This window comes from Musca domestica, unplaced genomic scaffold, assembly GCF_030504385.1.
Source record: "Musca domestica strain aabys unplaced genomic scaffold, Musca_domestica.polishedcontigs.V.1.1 8, whole genome shotgun sequence".
Classification (NCBI taxonomy): Eukaryota; Metazoa; Arthropoda; class Insecta; order Diptera; family Muscidae; genus Musca; species Musca domestica.
The window spans coordinates 10,374,437-10,398,187 of record NW_026712409.1 but is presented as its reverse complement, the minus strand read 5'-3'; the positions used below and the strand labels follow the sequence as shown (position 1 = coordinate 10,398,187).

General features: G+C 34.8%; 5 protein-coding genes across 5 annotated transcripts in view; 4 read left to right on the top strand and 1 right to left on the bottom strand.

Annotated features, from left to right (window-relative positions):
• Positions 1 to 1,273: 1,273 nt before the first annotated feature.
• Positions 1,274 to 7,337, bottom strand: LOC101892197 (polyadenylate-binding protein). Its single transcript, XM_005174825.4, has 2 exons — positions 5,984 to 7,337; positions 1,274 to 3,241 (listed from the first exon to the last, which is right to left on the bottom strand). Exons 1-2 carry the CDS (start codon positions 6,731 to 6,733, stop codon positions 3,020 to 3,022), a joined length of 972 nt encoding a protein of 323 aa, XP_005174882.1. The 5' UTR covers positions 6,734 to 7,337; the 3' UTR covers positions 1,274 to 3,019.
• A 1,078-nt stretch (positions 7,338 to 8,415) lies between these two features.
• On the top strand, positions 8,416 to 9,557 carry LOC101892024 (probable N-acetyltransferase san). Its single transcript, XM_005174824.4, has 3 exons — positions 8,416 to 8,577; positions 8,697 to 9,020; positions 9,086 to 9,557. Exons 1-3 carry the CDS (start codon positions 8,570 to 8,572, stop codon positions 9,291 to 9,293), a joined length of 540 nt encoding a protein of 179 aa, XP_005174881.1. The 5' UTR covers positions 8,416 to 8,569; the 3' UTR covers positions 9,294 to 9,557.
• Positions 9,558 to 10,174: 617 nt separating this feature from the next.
• On the top strand, positions 10,175 to 13,308 carry LOC101897381 (selenocysteine-specific elongation factor). Its single transcript, XM_005174856.4, has 3 exons — positions 10,175 to 10,542; positions 10,602 to 10,973; positions 12,377 to 13,308. The coding sequence occupies exons 1-3, from the start codon at positions 10,269 to 10,271 to the stop codon at positions 13,303 to 13,305; spliced, it is 1,575 nt and encodes a 524-aa protein (XP_005174913.1). The 5' UTR covers positions 10,175 to 10,268; the 3' UTR covers positions 13,306 to 13,308.
• Positions 13,309 to 17,941: 4,633 nt separating this feature from the next.
• LOC101897200 (uncharacterized) lies at positions 17,942 to 18,451 on the top strand. The gene has a single exon (XM_020038723.2). The coding sequence runs from the start codon at positions 17,942 to 17,944 to the stop codon at positions 18,449 to 18,451; it is 510 nt and encodes a 169-aa protein (XP_019894282.2).
• A 3,287-nt stretch (positions 18,452 to 21,738) lies between these two features.
• LOC101891384 (ion transport peptide) overlaps positions 21,739 to 23,751 on the top strand; it is an 88,530-nt gene continuing 86,517 nt past the window's right edge. The window contains exon 1 of the mRNA XM_011296187.3: positions 21,739 to 21,901. Within this exon, the coding sequence (XP_011294489.1) occupies positions 21,899 to 21,901 (3 nt within the window). The 5' untranslated portion in view covers positions 21,739 to 21,898. The remainder of the gene's footprint in view (positions 21,902 to 23,751) is intronic.

The following is a 23,751-nucleotide window of genomic DNA, read 5'->3' as shown; positions in this document are numbered from 1 at the left end:
TGAACCACACCTACAAAAGAGTTACAATTTTCAATGCTTATATCTGAAATAACTTGTGAAACAAGTCTGATATGAATATGTGATTTATCGAAATTTACGATTTCGCATAGAATTGGATATAAATGTTCGACTCCTTAAAATTTTGCACATTTCAATATATTTATCTGTATTAAATGAAGTATAAAAATGTAATACTTCGGTATATATGTTACCTCACGCAATGGACCACATTTTTCAAAATTTTCCGCATATCTCATATAAAGTATAGGAATTAGTCGATATAGTCCAAATCTGGCACGTTGTAATATTTGTATCAGTCTTAGGTCAGCAGTGCGACTCTCTATGTCATTTTTTGGAGTTATCGACAAAAATCGGTAACTTTGAAACCCAAAATTTTGATATAGAATACAAGTTAAGGTTGGCAACATTGGCATCTATCGGTAGGTTTTAGCGACTACTTTAATTTCGTCGCTAGCTTACCGATAAATTTCGTTAATTACCGGTAACTCAAAAAATGATTTAGAGAATTCCACTACAGATACGAATTGGTCAATATTGTCCAACTGCTTCAAACCTCCCACATAAAGGTTTGAACAGTTTGAATAATCATCATAACACAAGGCTGGTGGTATACATCTGTCGGCAAAACCGATTGATACTATTTACTTGTTTAATAAACAATTTACCCAAATCGTTTTTTTTTTAATAAAATCAAACCCAACATTTGAAATTAAAAAAACATTTCATTTGTTTATAATATAATTTTTAAACACTTTTTGCAAAAGCATTTTTATTTAAGATTCATTTCATAATTTTACATACTTTGTTCAATATTTTTTTTTCTTTATTGTGAATTGTAATTTCTTGTTTGTTTTTTTTTTTTCATTTTTTTCTGTTTGTTTTTTTTTTTTAATATAATTGTATTAATTTAATGAAATTTCAATATATAAGTAAGTGTGTATGTAGAATAGATGGTGTAATTGTGTATTTTGGGGGTTGTTGTGTGTGTGTGTATTTAGTTTACTTATTTATTCCATTAGTAATGATGATTAAATAATTATTATGTTGAGCTATTAAAAAATAGCAAATATTAGAAAAAAAAAAAGAAAAATTATTGGATTCGTCATTGTTGTTTAAATTGTTGTTGTGGTTGTTGCTGTTAGTCAATTGCAATTGTTTAAAAAAGTGTTGTGAAAAATCTTGATATACTGATACTGATGGCAGCCTATTATAGGATATACATGTATATAAAAATATCATAAATATATTCGAATAAATTTTTAAAATATTTGATGAGAAATTTTTCTATCATCTAAACCTGTTGCAGATGTAATTTAGATGGCATTTCATCAATTGTTGAAAATGTCTTAGAATGAGGAAAAAAATTGTTTTCAAATTTTATAAAAATCATTAAATTAAAACTATTTTGAAATTCGTATTTATGATTTCAAATGAAATGCGAAATACAGAATTTCCAATTGATAAACTGTCAATCCGTATACATCGGAAAATGCTTTGAAAGTTCAATAATACCTGCATACAAAGATTTCGTATGGTTGTCCCGATGATGACCAATAAAAAGTTGGTGATAATTACGAAATTTTAGATTAGTTATTTAAATTTTCCCAAAAAAAAATTTTTTTCAAGAATGAATGAAAATCTAAAAAAAAGGTTAGAAAAAATTTGTACCGAGTGGTTGGTTGGTTGCTTGGTTTTTCCTGGTTTGTCATGAAAAAAAAATGGTATAATAGGAGAACAATTGCTAAGCAATATTATTTGCACATTTTATCGTGTTTTTTTTTTCTTTCTACAATAATTCTCTGAAAATTGTTCAGTTTTTAATATTTTATTAAAGGTTTCCAATTACAAATATATGTGTGTTGAAAATCGTTTAAAAGTGTTTGTATGCATGATTATATAGAACTAGAACTCTAAGGTATTTTTCTGTTTTTTTTTTTCTTAAAAAAAAGAAATTGCCATTTTTTTTGGGGGGGAGGGGGTTGTTTTTATCAATTGTAAGCAATTTTTATCTACACATAATATTTGTGTGTGTGTGTGAGTGGGTGTAGTAATGGAGTTTCTAAGATTTTTTTGTTTTGTTTTAATCAAGACTTACAATATAAGCAATATAAATGTTTAATATATTTTGTTTTATTCCATTTTTGTTTTGTTTGTTGTTTTTTTCATTCTGTATTTTTACTAAATAAATCATTTTTCCTTTTTCTTCTTTTTTTGTTTTTGTAATACTTAAAAAAGTTGTTGGTTTTTTTTTGTTTATTCGGTTTTATAATCTTTTTGCTAATACATTTATTTCTTGTTGTTGTTTTGTTTCCTTTTGTTAATTATAAACTAATTTTATTTTCTTTCTGAACTTAAATCATTTCATTTTTGTTTTGTTTTGCCTTGTTTTTTGTTTTCAGTTTTCATTTCATTATTGTTGTTGTTGTTTTCATATTTTTATTTTTTTCAATTGTATGAGAAAATAATTCATATTTTTTTTTTAATTCGTCATAAAAGTGCATAAAATATTTTGTGTCGAAAAAGGAGCTCCACTCCTTCAATTAATTCAATGAAATCAAATGTTGTTTTCGCTTCTATTTTTGTTTTTGTTTTCCTTTCTTTTGTTTTTTTTTGTCTAAAAAAGCTTATGTTGTGTAGTTTTGTTGTTGTTGTTTTAGTAGTACTATTACAATTATTTAACATTTAAGCAATATGTTTTCCATTTCATTTCATTTTTTTGTTATGTTTTTCCTTAAAACGTTATTCTAGGTTTCAAAAATATTCATGTGTTTTTTTTTTTTGTTTTTTCTGTTTCTTAATTGGGTTTAAAATTTCTACAATACATTTAAGAATAGGTGTGTTTTTGCGTAGTGTGTGTATAATAGTGAAATATTAATGTTTATTTTTTAATTCATTTCTTTTTTTCTGTTTTGTTTTTAAGATAAATATTAAGATTTCTCTTTTTTTTTATTATTTTTTTTAGCTTTCGCATGAAGAAATTCAATCAGATGACTTTCGCTTAGTAGTAAAATACTTGACCTGGTTTCTGTCTTTTGCGTTCTTCCAATTTGCGATTTATTTCCTGTTGACGCTCGATTTTGCTTAGAGCTCGAGCCACATAAAGGTACTTGTCACCCAATTGTTTGCCGTTCAAAGCAATAACAGCTGCCAGAGCTGATTGGGGATTTTCGAAAGCCACAAAGCCGAAACGTTTAGAACGACCCTCCTCATCGGTCATGATCTGTAATGCAAGAAAAACAAAGCGTGAATAGGTTAAATTTAATATTTCACTTTAGTTGAAAATTTATAATATAATTACACCAGAAATTAACGAAATTTGAATAAACAAGTTAAAAAAATATCAGTCGGTTTTGGCGACAGATGTATACCCCACCCCCAGCATTGAGTTATGATTATTCAAACTGTTGACCCTTTACGGGGGTGGTTCCGAAGGTGGCCAATATTGACCTAAGACTGATATAAATAATAAAACGTGCAAGATTTGGACTATATCGACTATTTCCTATACTTTATATGAAATATGTTCAAATGTTGAAAATGTGAAAATATGCGTAAGGTAACATGTATGGTCCACCCATGGTACAATAAAAAGGTAAGGTAGAGCTACCAGCTGATTACATTTTTTTTTAAGTGTGCCCGACTTCTGTCAATTTATGTATGTATTTATTGTTTTGAAAAATGAAAACAAATTATTTTCAAAACCAATGATTGGAAGACACGTATATTGCGGCTCGCGCATAGAAGCTATTAATCAGTTTAGGCATGAAATTGAAAGATTGAACAGTTTGGGTCATATTTTTGGGAGAAAATCCAGGTATTTCATACATTTTTCGCCCTATGAGCAAAATTTAAAGGAAATCGAACATTTATATGTATTTTTATGCAAAATTATAAATTTCGATATATTTTATATATTCATATCAGATTTAACCAGAAATCTGATCGCTGAATTGTTTCTTTTTTTAAATATTGAACCCTATGTGGGTGAGATACCAGAAGGAATGGGCCGATCTCTACCTTCATTATAACAGATCCTGTGTTGATAGAAATACTCAGATGTGCCGAGTCTAAGAGAAATCGGATGTTAATTTCGCCTTTTTTTTTGAGCTTAATGGATATTCAAAATTTCGAACTTTTGTGGGAGAAGTAATAGAAGGAGCGATCTAGGGTTCATAAAATTAATAGGATGTGTGAAATTTGAAAACGAATCAAACTCTTACATCACATTTTATAAGAGTTGTAATTATTCAAAATGTTGGCCCTTTGTGGGGGAGGTACTTGATGGAGTGGACCGATATTGTCCATTTTCACACTTGACCTAGCACTGACGCAAATATTAGGATTTGCAAAGTTAGAGGAAAATCGGAACATCCGATCTCTTTCTGTGCAGAAAATATATTTTTTGAAAATCTCGACCTTTTGTGGAGGAGGTACCAAAAGGAGTAGACCGGTGTATTCCATTTTAACACCAGACCTTGGGTTTATATAAATATTGGGATGTGCGAAATTTGAAGACAATCGGAATCTTAGATCATATTTTATAAGAGTTATAATTATTCAAAATTTTGATCCTTTGTGGGAGAGGCACTTGATGGAGTGGACCGATATTATCCATTACGACCAAAACGTGCCTTATCGAAATAACGGACCCTATGTCTCTTTGGACCAAATCCGTTTCAGAATATTTGGAGTCAATCTAGCGATCTCCGTCCGTCCGTTTATCTGGCTGGCTGATGGGCACGATAACTCTCGAAGGGAGTATCCGATTTGGTCCAAACTTGGTACATCGTAATATTTTTGTCAAACTTAGATCGAGTTCGGAGATGGGCAATATCGGTAAAATATATTTTTTTGCACAGAAAGAGAAATTATTTGCTCCAACTTAGCAAATATTATATTTGCGTCAGCGCTAGGTCTGGTGCGATAACTTTTATTAAAGTCTATGTTGATTCAGCACTTTATTTCAAATTTTGATTAGTACAAAGAAATACGTTCATTCTGTCCAAGTTAATAAAAATAACAACAAAACAACTAATGCAGTCGCACAGATATGACCCCAAATATAGATTCCCCTCTTCATCTAAGGACAAAAAGCTTATCATTATAATTTTTTATGTTACAAACACAAAATATCCAAAAATAATACAAAAAATATATTTCATTTTTATAATATTTATCGAATACTCAATATATGATTTCAAGGTTCTATTTTTCTAAATACTTGACAGTGCTGCTAGTAATGAACCCATGCATTTTTATTGGAAAAAGAAAAGGAACAAATACACGAACTCATCAACAACATACAGACAGACAGACATACAGCCAGTTAGTCAGTCAGTCCGACAGCCAGCGATTTTGCAGGTTTCGTACGGAAAAGAGAACAACAACCACATCGTCAGTCAATATGTTGGGGGTTGTTTGTTACAGAAAAAGACAAAAATGGAAATATATGTCTGTAGGGTTACTATTCCTTACAGCAGGCAATGGCAAGCAAAGCGGGCACAGCATAGCAAGCACATACAATAACCCCAGCATGTTTGTATTACGGTACGCAACATTTTGGAGAAATCCTATAGAAGCACACAATTACTAATTGCAGTTGGAAACAAGGAAATGTGAAATGCGCACAAGCAGAGAGCATAAAATCGCTGCGAAGAACAACTATGTGTAAAAGGATAGGGATTGTATAACATGTGAATTTGGACAAATGAACAAAAGGCAATAAAAAATAAAGACATAAAAAATAAATTATGAAGTTTGACACATGCATGGAAAATAATTTTGGAAAAAATAGGATCAGGGAATTTTGAATGCATTTCCATGTTAATTTTTTCACAAGAAATCTCTTTGCCATCACAGACAGGCTCAAAACCAGTCATAACGACAAGTTATTGAACTTTTGAACGATTTGGCAAATACTTTGATTTTCATTATTAAATGACTAAACTAATGATACACATACCTTGTGACTGGTAATACGACCGAATGGCTCAAACATTTCTCTCATATGCTGTTCCGAAAAGTCCTCATTGAAATTCTTCACGTATAAGTTCCTAAACTGGGTAGCCTTCTCCTGTTCTCGGTCACGACGTGGTATATATTTAACAACGTGAATCTTTTGGTTGTTACACAACATTCCATTGACTTTTTCAATGGCCACACGGGCTGCATCCTCCGTATCGAAATGAACAAAGCCATAGCCACGCGAATTGCCATGCTCATCCTTGGCCACATTACAGTTGAGTATGTTGCCAAAGACCGAGAACGTATCATACATGGCCTTGTTATCGATAGAACGTTCCAAGTTCTTAATATAGATCTTACCACCATCCGGAGAATTGGTACTGGAAGCACTACCCGATGAAGTGCTTCCAGCAGACAGATGGGGCGAAATCGAAGTAATATTTCCAGTACCCAGACCCATGGGAGCATGGGGCGTGCGATTGAGACTGCCAGCCAAATGATTCAAATTATTATTGGCAGCAGCCGCATGATGGCCCGTGTGGGCACCTAGATGGTGTCCCAATGGCCCAGCAGGAGTGTGTGCTGCTGGATGGTGCAACTGGGCCTGCTGGCTGGCATGATGGGCTGCAGCCAGGGGATGTCCTGCAGCGGCAGCCAGCGATGCATGGTGGTTCAATGCTGACTGCTGTTGGTGATAGTGGTGGCTCGCAGCCGGATTACCACGGAACGTCATTGAGTTGACAAACATAATCGGCAGATTTCTGTTTTGAGTTGCTGCTTGTGAAGTTGAACGCGTTAGTTTGTTTAAATTGTGCTGGGTACTTATCAAAGTGCTATAAATCGAGTTGCAGTTGATGCCGAGAATTTTGATAATCGATTTGTAAACGCTTTCAAGAAAAATAAAATTGAATTTATTTTCTCGTTCTGTAAAAATTCACCTGTATTTAACGATTAATTTTTCTTGTAAGCAATCTTTTTGTCGACTTTTCTGCTTTTGTATCCCTCTCTCTATTTTTTTCTTTCTCTGCAAATTCTCTTCTTTGTTCTCTTTGTTGTATGTGCTCTTATCTCTCTCACTTCCTTTTTTCAGGCTTTCACTTTTTCACTTTCTTCCTTCTTGATTTTCGATTTTCTTGCAGCAAATTTTTTCCAAGCTGGTTTTTCAAATGCTCTAAATTTTTTTTGTATATATTTTTCGTTTTTAGTTTTATAACTAACACTTAGCTTTTTCTTTTGTTATATGAAATAATTAACTTATATATTTATATTTTTACTTTTTATACAAAAAAAATTTAGCCAAAGTTTTTGTATATGCTGCTCTGGCTCTGTATATTTCTCTCAGAAATATGAAAAGAACAGAGTTTGGAGAAAATGCACAAGAACGCTGTGGATAACGGCGTTGGACTAGTTTTCAGCACTTGACGGCGTTAACAAATTTTGCATCAGTATTTGGTAACCGAGTTTAATTGAAATTATATAGAAAATGAAACTTCGTCGATAATTTCAGATCAAAGAGTGGAAACTACCAGATAAATTTATTTTTCATAAACTTAGATGAGAACACATAAAATGTTTTTTTAGCTGGCTTAAGTCATCGGCTGTCTTATTTGTAAAAGAACAATCATTGATTTTGAAAATATTTGTTTTTATTTTTTTTTAAACAATCAATTCATACACAAAATTGGCAGAAATCGGGTGCACAAAGTTTTAATTATTGTACCATGGATGACCTATTTTAAGTCATGGACCAAATTTAAACAGAGTCAACCTAAAACTCCAATATTCTTTTACGAAAAATCCACCGAATAGCTAACGTGAGAAAAGTCCTTTACGTATCTATACCTCTATTTAATTTTATTATTTCATTTCATTTTTATTATTATCATTCAATTTTTAAGAAAGATTAAGGTGAGGATATATAAAACGCTTCTTCGACTGGCTTAAACCATCCGCTGGCTTCTTTGTAAAAGAACAAAGGAGCTTTAAGTGGGCTTAACTCAATATCGGCTCATAATTTATAGTTGTCAATCCTACGCTCCTTTGTTGTTTTACAAACAACCCAGCCTAAGACCAGTAAAAAAGCCTTTAATGTACTCTTCTGGGAGAAAACTATATAATCGTATTATTTTATGTGTCATCTTCTGTTTATGATTTTTTAAGATTTTCAATACTATTTACTTTGTGAAATTCGGCTTAGTGGAAGCAGGTTTAAGGGGTTTTAAAACAAAAAATTTTGGTTGTAATGTCTGGCTACCAGGATCCATCCTCCAAAATTGGAGTCGACTGAAATATTTTCTGAATATCACATTGGTTTTCAATGCTATCATTGAAAATATGCAACTTAGTCCTCATTTTATAGTGAATAGTCTCGACTTGAGCTCTCACTTGTCAGTGATTAGCAGAGCCATATGTTATCATTATTCAGTGAATACACATCGTGATATCATTTTTTAGTGATTAAATATTGTAGTACGTCCATAAAACATTTTCAAGGGCGGCAATTGTTTGCTAAAATCAATAGGATTAAATAAAATTATATCAACAAAATATATTCAATTATTCTATTTCATAAAACACACAGAAGATGACCAGGTATGTGTTTTTGCAATAAGTCTTGTATTCGTTCACCGTCTAATGTTTTGTTTGTATTCTTGTTCTAACCTCGAAATTTTTATGTTGTTCTCTCCCTTGTGGTGGTGCAAATAATGCAGAGCTAGCATCGAACTGGGCGATGTAACTCCCCATAATATCAAACAATTGAAAAAACTAAATACTGTGGTGTTTCCCGTATCCTATAATGACAAGTTCTATGTTGATGTCTTAGAGGCTGGTGAATTAGCTAAATTGGCATATTACAATGATATTGTGGTTGGTGCAGTATGCTGTCGCATCGATACATCGGAAAATCAACGACGTCTGTACATAATGACTCTGGGCTGTTTATCACCTTATCGTAGGCTGGGCATTGGTACCGTCATGTTCCAACATATCTTAAACTACGTGGAAAAGGATGGTAATTTTGATAGTATTTTCTTGTAAGTTGCTGATGATTATGTGTCGTGGAGTTATTTAACTATTTATTTTCCTTTTGTGTTTTTAGGCATGTCCAGGTGAATAATGACAGCGCCATAGAATTCTACAAAAAGTTTGGTTTCGAGATTGTTGAAACCAAAGAACACTACTACAGGCGTATCGAGCCTGCCGATGCACATGTGTTGCAAAAGACTCTACGCAAAACTGCTCCAGATGCCAATCAGACCAATGTTCATTGTAATGGTCAAACAGAGAAAAGAGAGAAAAAGGCTTAATTCGAAATAAAAAAAAAATTGTTACCACGCTGTTGGGGTCACTGAATTACTTAAATTGCGCGCGTTTGCTTGCGAACCATGTCGCATTATTCACTCTTCCCAAGAAAACACATACAAACAAACTACACACACCGATCGGAAACCAATTATCATAATTTATATATATATTAGAAAACACAAAATGGAACAATTTTCAAATGGACTCGTGTTAAAACAATAAAATAATATGACACATTTTATGTTAAGATATATTGAAAAATCCAATCCTCTTATGTTTTAAGTTAGACGGATTCTATGTTCTGCACTGTAGCTCTACAAATGACTCAGCCAGCAATCGGAAGCAAGTATATTTGATTTGAGCGATATTAATACTGAAATTGTGGATGAGGCGGTGGCTATAAAAGTTAGGTACAATTAGTGTACCTTCACACTGAAATGAGGTTTTGAATGGTCGAGTTGATTTTGAAAAACTCTTTGTAACTTGGGCTGCACGAATCAGGTAAATGTATATTCCTGGATGCTTTTAAGACCGTGGTAGTTTCATCTCTTCGAATTTGTGAAAACTTTGCCTAATTTTGATAAAGCTTCCAATAATGTGCCATCCGACTTGTTCCAAAACTGCAAGAGTATAAGCAATATTACTTCGATAACCGATTTTCCCTTTATCATATCAAAATGCAAAACTAGTAGATTGTTAGGTTTTGGAACACACCAAATATTCCAAGCCACCTAAATTCCAATTAAGACAATACGACACAATTGGAATTTTTTAGGCTTTCTGTCCTTTGTTTTCACGTTCTTCGATGCTCAACTGTGCTCTTTTCTTAAGTAGAAACAGCTGTTAGTTTTCATGAACATTAATTTTTCGGTCTTGAGAACCCTGGTTTTTGGTTGTTTATTTCTTTTCTGGTTAGTGAAACGGCGGGAAGAAGTATTTTCTTTTTTTTATAAAAAATAAATCAAATTCCCTCCGTAATGACGATAAAAAATTTCAATATTGGCTTATTGGGTCATGTGGACTCGGGCAAAACTTCATTGGCGAAAGTTTTAAGTGAGATTTCCAGCACAGCGGCTTTTGACAAATCCAATCAATCTCAAGAACGGGGTATTACATTGGATTTAGGTTTTAGTGCCCTCATCATCGATGCCCCACAGAGAATCAAAGAGGAGAATTCAAATATTGAAAAACTGCAGTTGACATTTGTAGATTGTCCGGGCCATGCAAGTTTGATTAGGACAATTATAGGAGGTTGGTAAATTGGAACATAAATGAGTATGGGTACAATTTCTTTTGATTTTTTCCAACAGGTGCCCAAATTATCGATATGATGATCTTGGTTATCGATGCCCAGAAAGGTATACAAACCCAGACGGCTGAGTGCATTGTAATTGGAGAGCTTTTGAAAAGGAAACTAATAGTTGTGGTGAATAAGATCGATACCTTGGAGGCTGGTGGGAAACGCGAATCGAGCCTTAAAAAACTTGACACTAAGTTGAGGAAGGCCCTTTCTGCCACAGTGTTTGGCGACAGTTTTCCCATTTTCCATGTTTCGGCTCTAAGTGGCGAGGGTATTTCGGAATTTTTACAAGGCATTACAAGTAACGTCTTTCTTCCTCAACGTCAACGAGATTTGCCATTTTTAATGTATGTGGATCATTGTTTTTCCATCAAGGGTCAAGGTAAGCTTGAAATTTGATTATAAATTTCTTTTCATGTAAAAGAACAAGTGGCAAATGAAAAGGCGGTTCATACATTAAAAATCGATTCAAATATAGCCCCAACGTACCAGGCACGAGAGCATTTAATAATGCTGATCCCCATAATGTCTTGCTGTACTATTGTTATACAATCCACCATAGTATGGAGGGTATATTAAGTTTGTCATTCCATTATACATTTTAGACCCCACATAGTATATATATTCTTGAGCAGCATAAAATTCTATGTCTATTCCCGTCCGTCCGTCTATCTGTCTGTCCGTCCGTCTGTGGAAGTCACTAGCTTCCGAACGAAATAAAGTAGGTTGATAATATTTTACTCAAATGTATATTATGTCTGCAGTACTTTTGGTATTGTAGGTCCACGTCTTCGTATAGCCCTCATATAACAACACCTCCCTATATTCGGTATTTTAATTATTTTAGATACATTATTTGCTGGAATTGTTTCAAATTATGTATTTAAAGTTCGTAATGGATACTACAGCCTGAGACAGAAAATTGTCTGTGCGGGTCCACGTCTTCGTATAGCCCCCATATAACGACACCTCCCTATATTCGGTATTTTAATAATTTTAGCGACATTATTCACCGAAGTTATTTTAAATTACGTATTTAGAGTTCATAATGGGAACTACAGTCTGTGAAGGAGATTTTCTATGCAGGTCCAGGTCTTCGTATAGGCCCCACATAGTAGTACCTCCCTATATTCGGTATTTTAACGATTTTAAGTACAGTATTCGCCGAAATTATTTGAGATTTCGTATTTGAAGTTCCTAATAGACACTACAGCCTGCGACAGAAAATTGTCTATGCAGGTCCAGGTCTTCGTATAACCTCCATATAACGGCACCTCCCGATATTCGGTATTTTGATGATTTTAGCGACATTATTCAGCGGAATTGTTTCAAATTTGATATTTGAGGTTCGTAATGGACACTACAGTTAATGGCAGAAAATTGTCTATGCATCGTCGTATAGACCCTAATATAACGGCAACGGCAAAGGAGCTTGAAATTGTCTGGTATATTTTATCTAATAGACTTAAAATATAAAACGTTCATATGGAGGCATATCTTTCAAATGCCCAATGAGATGGACGATGTTCTGAAGCCAATCTTAGAAGTTTGCATAACAAACATATAGATCCTTTCCTCCAGGGATTGAATGGCAGTAGTAACACATGCTTCGGTATGTAAACCTTTCTGATTAAATAATAAAAAAGACCGAATCAAGTTTTCATCGAAGGATGAAAGTGATAATCTTTAAATCATTTAACACATCATAGAAGTGCCCATAAATCACTCATCCAAAAAATAAATAAATCAAAAAATGATTCCAATGTGACATTCATTTCTATGTAGGCACAATCTGTACTGGAACTGTAATTCAAGGATGTGTCAGTGTTAACGATTCCATTGATATACCAAAAATAAAAGAGCAACGTAAAATCAAGTCAATACAAATGTTTCGTAGACCTGTGCAAACCGCCGAAATGGGTGATCGTATTGGAATCTGTGTTACCCAGTTCAGTGCCAAGGCCATGGAACGTGGCATTGTGTGTCAAACGGGTTATATGCAATTAATTTATGCTGCTCTCATCCAATTCCATCGCATACAATTCTATAAATTTGCCATAAAATCAAAAACAAAATTACACATAAGTGTTGGACATGAGACGGTAATGGCAAATATAACTCTGTTCAAATCTATGCAAAAGTCAACTACGACATTTGATGCTTCTCTGGAATATGAATACATTGATGAGTTGGATGCGGATGGGATAAAAGAAAATGACGATTTAATTTTTTGTCTTTTGGAATTTGAAACACCCATTTACGCCACCAAAGATTCACTGTTAATTGCTTCCAAATTGGATTTGGACATACACAGCAATTGTTGTCGTTTGGCTTTCTGGGGCAACATAGAATGGTATACGAATTCAACGGACTATCTCAAAGTGCAGCTGCCATCATGGAAGATATACAAGAGCAAGGAAAAACGTGGAAATGTCCAGCGACTGGTTAACGATCATGAGATTATTGTCCAGAATCTATTTAAAAAGGAATCAAATCGTCAAATATACATTGGAAAAAAGATACAACTCTCAACGGGGGAACGGGGACAAATCGAAAGCACCTTTGGTCAAACTTCTAAAGTGAAAATAACATTTGCCGAGAGTCTAAAGGAAGACACTGTGCGAATGTTAAAAGAAGGAAAATTTAATGATGTGACGGTTGTACTTAGATATAAGAAATATGTATACAATAAAAGTTTGGGTATAATCCAATAAAACAAAAAATTAAGGTATTTTTATTTTAATTGAATTAAATGAAAAGGAGTTAACATTAAATACGTCATTTCCCTTTATCACACCCCTAAATTTTCGTCGGAGACTCCTCAAAGTATATATATATATATTCCCGATCAGCATCACATACAAGCCTGCGTGTTGAAAGCAAGATACAGCCCACATTATTTGACGTAGAGATTTGACATTTTTTACAATAGTTTGAATTGTGTTTACAGGTTGAGATAAAAAAACTGCATTTTTTTAATTTTATTGAATGAAAGCAAAAAATGTCGGAAATAGCATAAAATTTTAGAATAAGTTTAGATTTGTTCGAATTGGTCACCTTTGACATGAATTATGGCCTTCAAACGGCCAATGAAAACGTCACACGCTGCCCAAATGTTGCTCTGGGATATTTGGCCCGTTCACGGCGAAACGCTCGCGCTTGAGGTGATCGACACTTTGGCATTTTTTAGTACCAACCTTGCATTCCAAAATACTCCAGGCAAATAGTCCAGCCAATTGGTATCCGGAGATTTTGGTGGCCACTGTGCGCTGGAAATGAAAAATTTTGTAACCATTCTAGGGTGGCGCGTGCTGAGTGCAATGGTGCTGAGTCCTGTTGGAATGTCCAAGGTCTGGGGCCAAAATGTTTGCGTGCCCAAGGCTTTAATAAACCCTCAGGATATTTTCGCGATAATATTCGGCATTTATTCCGATGCCACGGTCGATTAATACGAACGGAGAGCGACCATCGGCTGTTATGGCGGGACACACCTCCATCATGGCAATCACTCTAACTTCCGAACGAAATGAAGTAGGTTGATAAAATTTTACTCAAATATATATTATGTCTGCAGGACTTTTTGTGTTATTATTGAAAATGGGCCATGTAGTTCCACGTTTTGGTATAGCCCACATACAATGGTGCCTCCCTATTTTCGGTATTTGGATGATTTAAGCGACATTATTCACCGGAATTGATTCAAAGTTGGTATTATATATGATATATTGGTATATGGTATAATGGATACTACAGCCTATGACAGAAAAATGCCTATGCAGGTCCACGCTTTCGTATAGCCCCCATATAACCGTACATCCCGATATTCGGTATTTTGCTGATTTTAACGACATTATTCACCGGAATTTTCTCAAATTTGGTATTTGAAGTTCGTAATGGATACTACAGCCTAAGACCGAAAAATTTCTGTGCATGTCCACGACTTCGTATAGCCACCCAGATAATGGTACCTCTCTTTTTTTGGTATTTGGATGATTTAAGCGACTTTATTCACCGGAATTTTTTCAAATTGGGTATTTGAAGTTCCTAATGGATACTACAGCCTATGACAGAAAATTGTCTGTGCAGGTCGACATCTTTGTATAGCCCCATATAATTGTACCTCCCGATATTCGGTATTTTGGCGATTTAAGCGACATTATTCACCGGAATTGTTTCAAATTTGGTATTTGAAGTTTGTAATGGATACTACAGCCTAAAACCGAAAATGGCCTGTGCATGTCCACGTCTTCGTCTAGCCCCCAGATAATGGTACTTCTCTTTATTTGGTATTTTTATGATATAAGCGACATTCTTTTTCAAGTTTCTCATTTGAATATTGTATTGGCTTATGGCAAAAGTTGCCTATGCAGGCCCACGTCGTCGTGTATACCCCCAACATAACGGCTACATTCGGTATTTTTAAGATTTTAGCAGAATTTTTAACGGATTTTATTTTTTTCTTGGAAATTGCCAAATTTGTAGCAAATGGTGGAGGGTATTAAAAGTTCGGCCCAGCCAAACTTACAAATTTTTTATTATTTTTTTTGTTTTAATTCGGTATTTGTAGTTCATAATGCTCTCTGCTACCGGTATCAGAACATTTTCCATATTGATCCATATTGTGGGGTTTCCATTAGCCCCCACATATGGATAACGCCGGATATTTAGTATTCTGATGATTCTGATTACATTTTCAAAGGACGGTAGCAGTCCATGTAGTAGCGTCACCGACTGCTCTTTGGCCGAGGGTATTGAAAGTGCGAGACGACTGATTATAAGGTTTTTTTATTTGTTTACAATATGCTGGGCTACAATTGGTCCTAGCTTCGTATTATGTCTTTGTATTTGTTGCTAACAGGCAAAAGGAAACGAGATAGACCCATTGGTCCTTTTGATAATCTGCATAGAATCACATTCTGAGTCGATTTATGCATGTCCGTCCGTCCGTCGGTCTGTCTATGTATTTTTGTAAACCAAGTACAGTTCGCATTTATTACCCGGTCCAGATGAAATTTTGTACAAATCATTTGTTTGGCCCAAGGACGAACCCTATTGAAATTGGAGATAATCCGTAAAAATTTAGATATAGCCCCCATTTATATCTTCGTCCGATTTGCCTTTTGTTATGCATCAAACGTGTGATATCAGCCCGAATAGTATGGAATTTTGCACATACAACCAAATTAGGCCTGCAAATAAGTATGCCAAATTCGATCGAAATCGGTTCAGATATAGTTATAGCTCCCATATATATTGTTCATCCGATTTGTTATTTTTGACCTCCGCAGCCGTGATATGCACTCCGTAACAACGATATTCAGGGAAATATATCAAATGCAGCTCAGAAATATCTTTGCCAAATTTTATCGAGATATAGCTCCCATATATAACTTCGTCCGATTTACCTTTGATTGTGCACCATACATCTAATATTTGCCCAAATTGGATAAAATTTGGCACTTACGACCGAATCGAGTCTAGAAGCTAGTATGTCAAACTTGGTGAAGATCGGTTCAGATATAGCTATAGCTCCCATATATATTGTTCATCCGATTTGTTATTTTTGTCCTCCGCAGCCGTAATATGCACTCCGCAACAACAATATTTGGGGAAATATATCAAATACAGCTCAGAAATACATTTGCTAAATTTTATCGAGATCGGTTCCGATTTGGATATAGCTCCCATATATATCAAAATTATTTCTGTATACTAAGTCGGTTTTTTGAAACTGGATCAGTAGTAACAGTCCATAACGGATGAAGGCCGTGAAAAACTTCAGAAATAATGAGAGAAATAAAAAACAACTATTTAAGAGTTCAACTGGATTGGTGAGAGAGCAATCATTGCATATAAGCTCGAGATCAGTGCGTAGACGAGTAGTGGCAGTTGGTCTGCATGCCCGTAAGATATCAAAAAACCATTTATATCTGTTTATAAAAAATCGAAAAGGCTTTCGGAAACGATAATATTAAGTTGAATCAAGCTCAATGGAAAAAACATTATTTCTGCGATGAGTCTACGTTTAATATTAAAGGTTCAGATGTGAACAATTTTGCGGTGAGAAGACCAAAAAATGAACGACTCAAGCCGCAGTATTGCAAAGGTACAGTGAAGCATGAGGGAGGGTCAAAAATGGCGTGGCGCTGTTTTTCTTTCTATGGACTTGGGCCTATCCATAAAATAAAGGAAGTCGTGGATCGGTTTGTTTACAAAGATATGTTGGACATCACGTTGTTCCATTACGCTGAGTAAAATATTCGGCTGATTTGGGTGTTTCAGCATAACAATGATCCCAAACTTGTATCAAAACTTGTCAAATATTGGTTGAGGGAGTCAAAAATGCATGTTTTGTTATGGCCGGCACAATCACCTGACCTAAACTCCTTAGAAAACCTTTGGAGTATCGTAGATAGGAAGATCAAGAGAGATTCGGAAATAAATAAGCACAACATTTTCTAAAGAATTCGGGGTGTCTGGGAAAGCACACCCAAGGATCAAATTGAGCGTGTTATAGATTCGATGCGTCGTAGGTGTGCAGCTGCTATCAAAAATAATGGTTATGCTGTCGACTACTAGCCAAAATTTAATTATTTTAAAATAAAAAATCAAAAGTTGCTTTAGTTTTGACCAAGCAAAAATTGGGTCATTTTAGTTTTCCATATATTATTTTTCGTTCAAAATTATTTTTTTTTATTTTTAGTTTCTTGAAAGTGAATGAAACCCCTCATTTAAAACTGGAAAAATAATTACGATTTGTTTATTTTTGTAAAAGTTACAGAACATTTATTGTCTTTGCGATTTAAGTTGCTTTAGTTTTGGCCACCAGTGTATGTAGGTGTGTACAACATCAAGCTATACAACGACGTCATACAGAACTTGATATTCTCTGGCAATGGTGAGTTATAAACTAAAAACTAGCTTCTGGTAAAATGTCTTCAAGTGAGTAGTTGGCTAATTTATGGCGGAATAACCGTTGAATGAAAAAAATCCACAATTCAAACACCCCCCTCCCCTCTCCTTGAAAATGAAAATTAAAATTTTTTTATTTAATTTTCGGCCGTGATTGATTTTAATTCATCTAGGCATTCATTCTTAAGGCAGATGGCTAGGAAATTGTTGGATTGATCCAAGAGGGGGGAGAAGAAAATGTAGTTGAATATTATTTAAATGTACAATTATTGAATAACAATTAAGAAATTATTTTTTTTTTGCTAATTTTAAGAAGCTTCATTCGAATATAAGAAGCTATGGAGGTGGTGAAGTAAAAGTCAGTGTATTTTCGTTAAGCCAGGCAGTAGGATTGTGTGAAATATGTGGAGTGGAAAAATATTGCCGGTTTTTTTGGTTATGCTTGTGGTGCGAAGTGGAGCCACACCCACATTTAAGAAATCATTTGGAGTTGCAACCCATCCAGGTTATGCCCAGCCTCAACCCCAGCCAACCTATGTGACACAAGCTCAACCAGTCTATGTTGCTGCTCATCCAGCTCCAGCTCCACCACCACAGAGGCCAATTGTTGTACAAGTCCAACATCCAGCTCCAGCACCTCCACCACCCAGGCAAGTAGTTGTGCAACATCCGGCACCAGCTCCTCCACCACCAAGACAAGTTGTTGTCCAGCCAGTTATCTATAGACCCGTGGTGCAACATCCAGCTCCAGCACCACCCCCACCACCCAGACAGGTTGTCGTCCAACCTGTAATTGTGAAACCTGTTGTTCAACATCCAGCACCACCACCCAGACAGGTTGTTGTTCATCCCCAACCCCAACCGCAACCATATAAGGTTAAGCCCATTGTTGTAAAGCCCATTATCGTCAAACCCGTTATTGTGAAGCCACCAAAGAAGCACCACTAGACTTAAATGAGACAGGATTCGAAATCCAAACAAATATTTAATAAAAGTTATTTATTCGAAAATCTGTTTCCCGGCCTTGAAATTATTTTGGATTTTGTTGTTATTAAGCAAATCCAAATTGCAAATTAATATAGGAAACCTTATTTAGCAGGACTGAATTAATCTTATCTTCTAGGACCTTCAGCCTTCCTTGGGCGGAATGAGCTTTCCTTTGGAAAAAATAAAATTGATTAAATTCAATTTATTTAAAAATTTCTTTCCTGGTATTATTTGGAAATAGCCACACTTGGTTTTGTTATACCCTACAACATTCTATGGTGGGTATAGAGGATGAGATAAAAAAAAACTGCAACAAATCAAAAGCCATTATTTTTACATTTTTTTTCAATTTTATTGAATGAAACCAAAAATGTCGGAAATAGCATTAAATTTTAGAATAAGTTTAGATTTGTTCGAATTGGTCATATTTACTAAGGTCCGATTTGAAATGTACAATATTTGCCCCCTCCTTCGGAAACTACTACATAGAGGGACAACAGTTTGAATAATCGGAACAGAAGTTAAAATATGTTTATACCCTACACCACAAGGTGGTCAGGGTATTATGTCTTTGTGCATTTGTTTGTAGCAGGCAAAAGGAAACGAGATAGACCCATAGTTCCTTTTAATGGTCTGCATAGAATCACACTCTGAGTTGATTTATGCATGTCCGTCGTCTATACGTCCGTCCGTCTGTCCATGTATTTTTGTGAACAAAGTACAGTTTGCATTTTTTACCTGATCCAGATAAAATTTTGCACAAATCATTTGTTTGGCCCAAGGACGAACCCTATTTAAATTGGAGATAATCGGTAAAAATTTAGATATAGCCCCCATATATATCTTCGTCCGATTTGCCTTTTATTGTGCACCAAACGTGTAATATCCGAACGAATATTATGGAATTTTGCACATACAACCAAATTAGGTCCGAAAATAAGTAAGACAAATTTGATCGAAATCGGTGCAGATATAGCTATAGCTCCCATATATATTGTTCATCCGATTTGTTATTTTTGTCTTCCGCAGCCGTAATATACACTCTGTAACAACAATATTTAAGGAAATATATCAAATACTGCTCAGAAATACATTTGCTAAATTTTATCGAGATCGGTTCGGGTTTAAATATATGTCCCATATATAACTTCGTCCGATTTACTTTTTATTGTGCACCAAACGTCTAATATTTGCCCAAATGGGATGGCATTTGGCACATACGACCGAATTGAGTCTAGAAGCTAGTATGCCAAATTTGGTGAAGATCGGTTCAGATATAGCTATAGCTCCCATATATATTGTTCATCCGATTTGTTATTTTAGTCCTCCGTAGCCGTAATATGCACTCTGTAACAACAATATTTGGGGAAATATATCAAATACAGCTTAGAATAAACTTTGCTAAATTTTATCGAGATCGGTTCGGATTTGAATATATCTCCCTTATAACTTCGTCCGATTTACCTTTTATTGTGCACCAAACCTCTAATATTTGCCCAAATGGGATGGAACTTGGCATTTACGACCGAATTGAGTCTAGAAGCTAGTACGCCAAATTTGGTGAAGATCGGTTCAGATATAGCTGTAGCTCCCATATATATTATTCATCCGACTTGTTATTTTAGTCCTCCGTAGCCGTAATATGCACTCTGTAACAACAATATTTGGGGGAATATATCACATACAACTCAGAATCACCTTTGCTAAATTTTATCGAGATCGGTTCGGATTTCGATATATCTCCCATATATAACTTCATCCGATTTACAGTTAACTGTGCACCAAACATCTAATATTTGTCCAAATTGGATAAAATTTGGCACTTACGACCGAATCGAGTCTAGAAGCTAGTATGTCAAATATGGTGGATATCGGTTCAGATATAGCTATAGCTCCCATATATGTTGTTCATCCGATTTGTTATATTTGTTACCCACAACCGTAATATGCACTCCGTAACAACGATATTCAGGGAAATATATCAAATACAGCTCAGAAATATCTTTGCCAAATTTTATCGATATCGGTTCAGATTTGGATATAGCTTCCATATATAACTTCGTCCGATTTACCTTTTTATTGTGCACCAAACGTCTAATATTTGCACAAATTGGATGAAATTTGGCACTTACGACCGAATTGAGTCAAGAAGCTAGTATGTCAAATTTGGTGAAGATCGGTTCAGATATAGCTATAGCTCCCATATATACTGTTCATCCGATTTGTTATATTTGTTACCTACAGCCGTAGTATGCACACTGTAACAACAATATTTGGGGAAATATATCAAATACAGCTCAGAAATACCTTTGCTAAATTTTATCGAGATCGGTTCAGATTTGGATATAGCTTCCATATATATCCTTATCCGATTTAAAATTAATTGTGCACCAAAAGATACAAATGCTTCGGCATATTTAGTAGTTTTAACTTTAAATTAAAATTATAATCATGGCGTGTATGGTTGAATTCTCCCATAAAAACTTTTAAATGTTATGCGGAGCTCTACTAAATTAGCAAAGTTGTGTAGGGTGTCATAAAGTCGGTCCCGCCCGAATTTAAGACTTTCTTTACTGTTTTTTTTTTTATAAAATATTTCATTAAAGTTATAAGTTTTTTTAATTAAAGTTATATTTTTTAGAATTATATCATTATTGGATATATGCGGCTAATGAATGTGCGGACTTTTGTGAAACAGAAGGACATTTCCATAAATATGCATTTCCATACTCTAATCATCCGCAAATGTCAATCGAATAGACGCGTAATCATCATTTGTTGCTAACTAACGATGTATACACCCGTTGAGCGTGTCACATAATCCCCCCCACACACAACGCCACAACTCTTGTCTGTAATAAAAAATAGCAAAAAAGGATGCTTGTTCTGCGGATTAGAAATTTGTTTCATTTGATTATTTGTTGCTAGCTGCCCGCCTTTTTGCCAACTGCCACTGTTATTACCATTATTTTTCTAATATCAATAATCTATGAATGTTTGGAAATTTATACTCATTTGTCTCTCGCTCTCTCTTCCTTTGGCTTTTTTTTAGATGGTAATCAAGTGAATGTGGTTAAAGGATTCTATGCTTTCCTCTGCTCTGCTGTTCTATTCATCAAGATTGTAGTGTCATAATCATCCGGCAATTGTATCAAACATGGTAATTTATATCTGCGCGAAGATGGCCAATTTCTTTGGAATTTACACATCAAAGACAATGGGTTTCACATGCAGTCAGTCAGTCCGACAGACAGTCATTCAGACCCTTTGGTATTTCGCCTAGGTATAAATATTTCCTCAAATGCGGTTAAATGTATCACAACGTCTTAGCCAGTGGTTCGTAGCAGAACATTCCCAGCGCTGAATTTTGGATATCTGTGAAGTTATATTTTATCAAACAACAAAAAAATGGTAAGTGGCATATTTTCCGAAAAAAAAATTCAACAAAAAAAAATTTTAAAAAAATATTTGTTTTTGGATTTTCTGAGAATTTAAAAATTTGCTAAATTCAAGGTTTTTTTTTTATAAAAACCCGAGTTCTCTAGTTTTTCTATAAAAAAAAACCTTAATCCAGCCGTGGGGGCTGAATTGAAGATTTTCTCTAGAAAACCTTAATCCAGCCGATGGGGCTGAATTGAAGATTTTCTATAGAAAACCTTAATCCAGCCGAAGGGGCTGAATTGAAGATTTTCTATAGAAAACCTTAATCCAGCCGAAGGGGCTGAATTGAAGATTTTCTATAGAAAACCTTAATCCAGCCGAAGGGGCTGAATTGAAGATTTTCTATAAAAAACCTTAATCCAGCCGAAGGGGCTGAATTGAAGATTTTCTATAGAAAACCTTAATCCAGCCGAAGGGGCTGAATTGAAGATTTTCTATAGAAAACCTTAATCCAGCCGGGGGCTGAATTGAAGATTTTCTATTGAAAACCTTAATCCAGCCGGAGGGGCTGAATTGAAGATTTTCTATAGAAAACCTTAATCCAGCCTGGGGGCTGGATTGAAGATTTTCTATGGAAACCCTTAATCCAGCCGGGGGGCTGAATTGAAGATTTTCTATGGAAACCCTTAATCCAGCCGGGGGGCTGAATTGAAGATTTTCTATGGAAACCCTTAATCCAGCGGGGGGCTGAATTGAAGATTTTCTATGGAAACCCTTAATCCAGCCGGGGGGCTGAATTGAAGATTTTCTATAGAAAACCTTAATCCAGCCGGGGCTGAATTGAAGATTTTCTATAGAGAACCTTAATCCAGCAGGGTTTAATTCGTTTTTTTATGACAAGAAGATCTTGGCCAAATTATTATTGTTTTTAAACTTTGTTGTTGTTAATTTATTAAATAATTTTACACGTTTTCAATTTCTTCAATATTGATTTAATTGCTAATTAAAATTGAAATTCTATTGAAATGACTTATTATCATCGCTCGCTGATGATTGATATTCAATCTCATTCTTGGCATGCAACAAGCATGCCTTCGTCAGTCAGTCGGTCCGGTATTCAGATATTCATAATCGTTGTTGGTCATTTCAAATAAATTTTTGAAATATTCCACTGTTTGTGAAAACATTTAATGTCCATGCGGCGATCATGGAATACCAACAAGTCAGCAGAGAGGGAGAGAGAGAGAGAGAGAGAGGAGAGAGTGAGAGTGCAGAAAGTTTGCAATATGCATAGAAGGAAGCAAAACCAGCCTCCATTGATCGTTAGTTATGCCATAAAAAAATGGTTGGCGGGAAGGAAGAGCTTTGTTTTTTTGTCACAACGCTTATTGCGATTATTGGGATGTCGTTGGACACACATTGTTTTTTAAAACAAATCTAGTTTGTTTTCTGGTATTTTTTGTCGCTGCTGTTGTTATTATGACTGGTGTCTCACCTGCGGTATTTAACTGTGTAATTCGATTTACATCAGACATTTAGACGCTCCATAGCGTTTCAGAAAATCGTGATTACGATTGCGAAAAAACAAAACAAGATGTAAATGATACGCCAGTGGAATGAGAATGGACACTCTTAAATATTTCATGGTGAAATGGGACGCAGTTTGAGAACTGCAGGGTGAGAGAAAAAAAAAACGGCAAAAAGTCAAACGCAATAATTTTTAATTTTTTTTTTTAATTTTATTGAATGAAAGAAAAAAAATGTCGGAAATAGCATAAAATTTTAGAATACGTTTAGATTTGTTCGAATTGGTCACCTTTGGCACGAATTATGGCCTTTAAACGGCCAATGGAACCGTTACACGTTGCCCGAATGTTGCT

What these genes read in the sequence shown, in the direction of transcription:
- LOC101892197 (XM_005174825.4), bottom strand. Translation starts at nt 6,733, where the DNA reads ATGTTTGTCAACTCAATGACGTTCCGTGGTAATCCGGCTGCGAGCCAC. An exon ending in GTCGTATTACCAGTCACAAG is followed by an intron (nt 3,242 to 5,983) that starts GTATGTGTATCA and finishes CTTGCATTACAG; the next exon opens with ATCATGACCGATGAGGAGGG.
- LOC101892024 (XM_005174824.4), top strand. An exon ending in AATTTTGATAGTATTTTCTT is followed by an intron (nt 9,021 to 9,085) that starts GTAAGTTGCTGA and finishes TTGTGTTTTTAG; the next exon opens with GCATGTCCAGGTGAATAATG.
- LOC101897381 (XM_005174856.4), top strand. Translation starts at nt 10,269, where the DNA reads ATGACGATAAAAAATTTCAATATTGGCTTATTGGGTCATGTGGACTCG. An exon ending in GATTAGGACAATTATAGGAG is followed by an intron (nt 10,543 to 10,601) that starts GTTGGTAAATTG and finishes TTTTTCCAACAG; the next exon opens with GTGCCCAAATTATCGATATG. An exon ending in TTTTTCCATCAAGGGTCAAG is followed by an intron (nt 10,974 to 12,376) that starts GTAAGCTTGAAA and finishes ATTTCTATGTAG; the next exon opens with GCACAATCTGTACTGGAACT.
- LOC101897200 (XM_020038723.2), top strand. Translation starts at nt 17,942, where the DNA reads ATGCTTGTGGTGCGAAGTGGAGCCACACCCACATTTAAGAAATCATTT.